Source organism: Propithecus coquereli, unplaced genomic scaffold (assembly GCF_000956105.1).
Source record: "Propithecus coquereli isolate 6110/MARCELLA unplaced genomic scaffold, Pcoq_1.0 Scaffold306, whole genome shotgun sequence".
Taxonomy (NCBI): Eukaryota; Metazoa; Chordata; class Mammalia; order Primates; family Indriidae; genus Propithecus; species Propithecus coquereli.
In genome coordinates, this window is record NW_012148686.1 from 2,539,585 (window position 1) to 2,545,288 (window position 5,704).

Sequence of the window (5,704 nt, forward strand, 5' to 3'; positions counted from 1 at the left end):
CAAATTCCATGCTCTTTATATTATCTAAAACATTAGAGCTCCCAAAATGATGACAATGATATTGATAACCATTTATAAACTCTCAAAGGATCAGAATTTTAGATTCAAAAGGAAACAAATATATAAGGAATATTTATTAAAGATCGTCTAGTCCAATACCTTTATTTCACAGACGAGAAAAATCAATTCAGAAAGTTTTAAGAGATTTTCCCTTACACACACATCTAAATGTCAAAATCTGGACTAGAATTTACCTTCTGGTCCAACTGTTCTTTTTATTATACCATGCTGTCAAATACATAATGAAATATTATATTAAGTTTCTGGAATAGGGCTACTAAAAGAGAAACCAAAATAAAATTAGATTATTTCAATCTAAAAAATTAAGGTTTATGGAAAAGAATTATACAAAGTATACAAATGCTTGATCTTTCCAGAGACAGTAAAAGTTTCAGAAGAGCTAGAATATGGCTTTAAAGGTAGGGAAAAAGGAACTTAGTAAATGACAAAAGGAGGTAGACTCTATCTTTGGGGACTTGGTCAAAAGCCTAGAATCAAATAAGACAACAAGATATGTTGTGATAAAGTCTGGCTGAAACTGGCCAACATGGATCATGGTAGGGTAGATAATTAACCTACTTTGAGATCTATTATAAAATTAGCCAAAGGTGGAAGGAGAAAGCCACCAGAAGGTAAGTGAAGCCACGTAAGATCGTAATATCTATACACACTCTACATAACTGAACATGGATTTGAAACGATAGTTTGTAAGCATTTTAAAAGTTTCAGATCCCAATAGTCTCACCTTTGTGATAACTAAGTGCCTAATATTAGAATAAACCCACCATCTCTTATAAAATCCATTTCTACTAACCATATAACTTTACCCTCTAATAATCACTAAACACATAACCTGTCAACTTAGTACACTATTACCAAGTTAATCTTGCCATCTCATCATTTGAAAACATATCCCCAACTTTATCCTAAAATTGAGCAAATTTTAAAACATGTCAATCACTTATGGGAAAACAATGTAAAATTGTATCTAGGGAATATAACTCAAGTTTTATAAAATGTCAAAATATGCTCTACAAGGCAAAATAAGTTATATTCTTTTTGCTGTCTATATTTTCCATATTTTCTACAATGAAAATGTATCATTTTTAATGTCCAAAACATATGTTAGCTAAATTCAAAAGATCCAGCTTAAATAAAACTTTTACAATACTTTTTCTAAATGGTCTGTCTCTACTAAGCTCAAATATTCCCTTGACCAATCATTTATATGATAGAAGACTCCTTATTTTTCAGGCTTTCTTTCTTCTTAAATCAACATTTATAGTATATGCATCAAAAATTAGATAAAACAATAGCAACTCACACTTGAATGTTGCTATCATAGAAGCACTTTTACTAATAAAATATTAATAAAAATAATGATTTTATTAATAAAAGAATTACATCCACCCTATTTCTTGAGAAGGAACAAGGAATTTTATTATTTAATACTCTGGCTACCTAAAGAAACTATCACATATGCACACACCCCCAACAAAGCATAGGCTTTGACGCTTTCCCCCCACTTTCCTTTTTTCCCCCAGAGCAATGGTAAATTTCACTGACCACACTTACTCTTATCTGGACCCCCAGTGAGTCTCATTGAGAAAAAGGAAATAGCCAACTTCACCTATGCCTTTTCTTCAATAAGTAGTTTAAAGTTGACCATGCTCAAGGTGCTGTGCTAGGCACAGACTTTGTCAGAAGAAAAGCCTGCCAGACTCACTTAGCACCTAACTTGTGGCCTTGGCCTCATTAACACCATGTTCTAACGGATCTATCTCACCCCCTTGTGACTAGGGGTGGGCAAGCAGCCAAGCCAGTGCCATCCCAGGATCTAACTCCACCCACTCCCTGCAGCAATTTCTCCTTTGCCCAATCCCCTTCTGGGACAATCCCCAACAATCCCTTCAGAGACAATAATGGTAACAGTCAGAGCTAACATTTATGGAGCTAGCAGTTAAGTAGTACCTGCCTCCTTGCAGCAACCATGCTGGACCACCCGGATTAGCCACCAAATACTGCTCTATGACCTCCACTTCAATTGCAAAACAGAGTCCTTCTACATGTATACTCTGCCACTTTTCACATTATTTCACACTTATTAATATTAAATATTAGGAAGCTACTCTGTGCCAGGCCCTTAAGTCTGAAACTACTTCAAAGGCAAAGCAAATACTATGTGATACTGAAAACGTATAATTTTATGGTCAAACAAAAAAAGCATTTCTAGAGGTACCTTCGAAAATGTATTCATTGCAATCTAAACATAATCACTCATCTGGGTCAGGCTATAATACTAATTTAAGAAAAACAAATTTTACTAATTTTCACGTGTAAGCAAAACAATAGTGATCTAAAATAAGACATAGCTAAAGAGAATTGTTTTTAACAGTTACTTAACTCAATTAAGGTATTATAGATTTGCCCAGGTACCTTTTTTTGACAATGAAAAAAATTACATACACTTCAGTATTTATAGAATAGAATTTCAACTCATCCTAAATGTTTTCACAGCTGCTGATTCTCTGAGAAGTATCATTCTCTTTAAGTCCAGCCCATCTTCTCTCCACCAGTACACACACACCCCCAATCTCATGTGTTTCACTAAACTCACCGCAGGAGACAGACAGGAGGAATGCATGACTTTGAGAAACCTGTTCATTGTATGCAGAAGTGAGTGCTCCAGATCAAACTGCAGAAATAAATGATAGTCCTTCCCCTCAAGGCCCTCACAATCTAATAAGAGAAGAGGGGGAATTTTACAACATAATGGGAATGGTAAATACCACTGAGATTACAAAAATGAAATTACATGAGGAGGATAGAGGGTAGGCTGGACAGGGGTAGGCTTATTCAAGTAAGGCTACCTGCTTGAGACAGGTACAAACCCGCCAGACAAGGACAGAGAAAGTGTTCCAAGCCTAGCAAAACAGCAACTACAAAGGCACAAAGGTAAGTATCTTTGTTTTTCTTCATCATCCATTTTGTAATTCTTAGAAGATGGATAGCAATTTTCTTTAAAGAACAGGACTAAAGGCCAGGTGCGGTGGCTTATGCCTGTAATCCCAGCACTTTGGAAGACCAAGGTGGGAGGATCGCTTGAGGCCAAAAGTTCCAGACCAGCCTTGGCAACATAGCAAGACTCCATCTCTACAAAAAAATTTTAAAGAGACTGCAAATTACTTTGAGATATGTAGCACTATTTGGGAAATGCATTAGAACGTATTCAAATATGAATACAGACACACCCAATTTTAATAGTACCTTTGGAACAATCTCATTTGGCCAGGCACTTTTTGTATTTGCCAATAGACACACAACACATATAATTAATGCACCTGAGTGGATGCCCTAGAAGAAGCTTCAGCATTTGACATCCTTGAGATCAGAATCCCACTTACTCAATGTGTGACCTTGGCAATTTCATGTCTCACTGTCCTAATTTTGGCACACATTTATTAACGTTTACTTGAATATTGTTTGTCTCCATCAACAGGAATGTCAACACCATGATAGCAGGGACTGTCTCGATCACGACTGTATCCCCAGCACTCAGCAAGTCTCTAGCATTTAGCAGGTGCCAAATGTATACCTGATACACTTGGGTGAATGAACAACAGTAAAAAGACTCACACCACTTCTGAAACCTTAGACTTTGACAATGAACTATGACCCCACGATGGCTGGAGCTCAGCAATATGGAAAAATTATCACAGTAAAAGGCCTAATTATCACTTTTTTGAGATTGAATAAGATGACTGGCATATCTGAAGACAATTATCGCAAAGAATTCTCAGAAAATCGTTTTAACGTAGCCCCTTTAATACCAATGCTTTCCTAAAATGTAAATTGTGAGAAAGAACAATCATCCATTGGGAATATAAATTCTTCAATAATTCATTCTTCAGTATTTCTTTAAGACTGTAGATTTTAAGTCCACCTGATTTCAGCCATGTTTTATACCGTTCCCCAGCGTGCAGTAAAGAATATGCTTTCATAGCATCTTTCTGATCCGATTCACCGCTCGTTAAAGGAAAATACATAAAATGTACCACCCTTAGATGGAAGATTGCTTGGGGATCTCCTCTATGAAATCGGTTGCATTTTTTTTAAAGGGACCAATGAGACGTGAAACAGATTTCAGAAGTCTTTAGTAACATAACCACTAGGCCCACGTTGCAGAGAATAACTTTTCTCAGTGATGATTCATAAATTAGGATCCCTACAGATAAGCTCATGAGGAACTAATGAGACTAATTTGTCTCATCATGTGGAAAACTGTGGTCCTTTTGGCCAAGGACGAAGCACCAAGTTTTAAACGCGCCCACGTTTTGCTTAATTCGGGACTTTCAACGAGCATTAGCACTTTTCCCGTATTTAAAAGCCCCAATAAAACAAATACAATCGCCTTGCAGTCAGTCCCTGCACAGGCATACGGAAAAGCCACACGCAGATGTGTCTGGTGTGTTGAAGTAAACAAATGACAGGAAAGCTAATGCTGCTTTTCAAGATTCACGCGGATTCCCAGTGACAAGACTGCCACCTGGACACATGGTTGGAAACGAGAGAGCTGGTGCCTTTGAGAGAGTAGAAAATGGAGAAAATTTCAACAGCACTTATTTAAAGTTTCCACCCTCACACACACCCCTTTCCCCCAGCCCGGGGTCGGGCACTCGGCCTCGCCAGCGGCGCGAGGAGGAAATCTGCACTTGACTTCCGTCCTCTCCTGGGGCAGGAATGAGCGCCAGCCCACCCCGTCCGAGACCCTTCCTTCCTGCCCGGAGACCCCCGCCCGCCCGGGGACACCTCCCCGCTCGGCGCACGGCCAGACGGAAACCGAGCCGGCGCTGCTCCGCGTCCCTTCCCAGCGACCCCAGCCTGGGGCCGTGCTCCGGCCCGCGCGCGCCCACCGCCGCGCCCCCACAGGCCGGGCGCGCCTCGGCCCTCTGCCCCGCGCTGCGGGAAGGCTGGAGCAGCGAAGCCACCCGCCACGTCCAGTACGGTCGCCCCCTCACGGCCACCTCGCGCCGCCCGGGCCCGCCAGGCGGCTCCCCCTCCCCCGCCGCCGGGGCGGCTAATCCCCTGCGCTCTCGGCCCGCGCGCCGTCCAGCCGCCCCCGCCCGCCGCGGGCCCCCGCGCCAGGCCCCGCGATGAGGGGCGGGGACCAGCGCCTTGTCGCCGCCCGAGGGGTCCCGGGCCGCCCCCGCGGGGCGCCCGCAGCACCTACCATGGTACAGATGGAGGCGAATTTGGAGACTGTCATTAGGATTTCCATCCGCCCAGCGCCATCTTCCACCCAATCACGGCGGCGGCGGGCGGGGGAGGAGGGGAGCTGGGCCGCCCGCTCGCACCGCAGCCCGCGGGCGGACCCCGAGCCGCCGCGGACCCACGCACCGAGCCTGCTGGGCTGCCGCTGCCGTCGTCGCCGCCGGCGCTCAGGCACTCCCGGCCTCGGGCCCCAGCCCCCGCCTGCCGGCCGCCCGCCCGCCCCCGGCTCCGCCCCGGCGCAGGGCGCAGCCGCTGCCTCAGGGCCCGCGCCTGCCCGCGAAGCCTCCCGCCGCACACCCCGCCCAGCGGCTGGGAAGCGGCTCCGCCGAGGCCCTAATGCCCGGTCTGCCCGCAGTTGCACGGCCCAGCGGCC

At 44.2% G+C, this 5,704-nt stretch overlaps 1 protein-coding gene across 1 annotated transcript in view; it reads right to left on the reverse strand.

The window, feature by feature from the left end:
- The window catches only part of USP12 (ubiquitin specific peptidase 12), a 99,800-nt gene extending 94,320 nt beyond the window's left edge, over positions 1-5,480 (reverse strand). The window contains exon 1 of the mRNA XM_012649901.1: positions 5,291-5,480. Within this exon, the coding sequence (XP_012505355.1) occupies positions 5,291-5,338 (48 nt within the window). The 5' untranslated portion in view covers positions 5,339-5,480. The remainder of the gene's footprint in view (positions 1-5,290) is intronic.
- Positions 5,481-5,704: the final 224 nt, after the last annotated feature.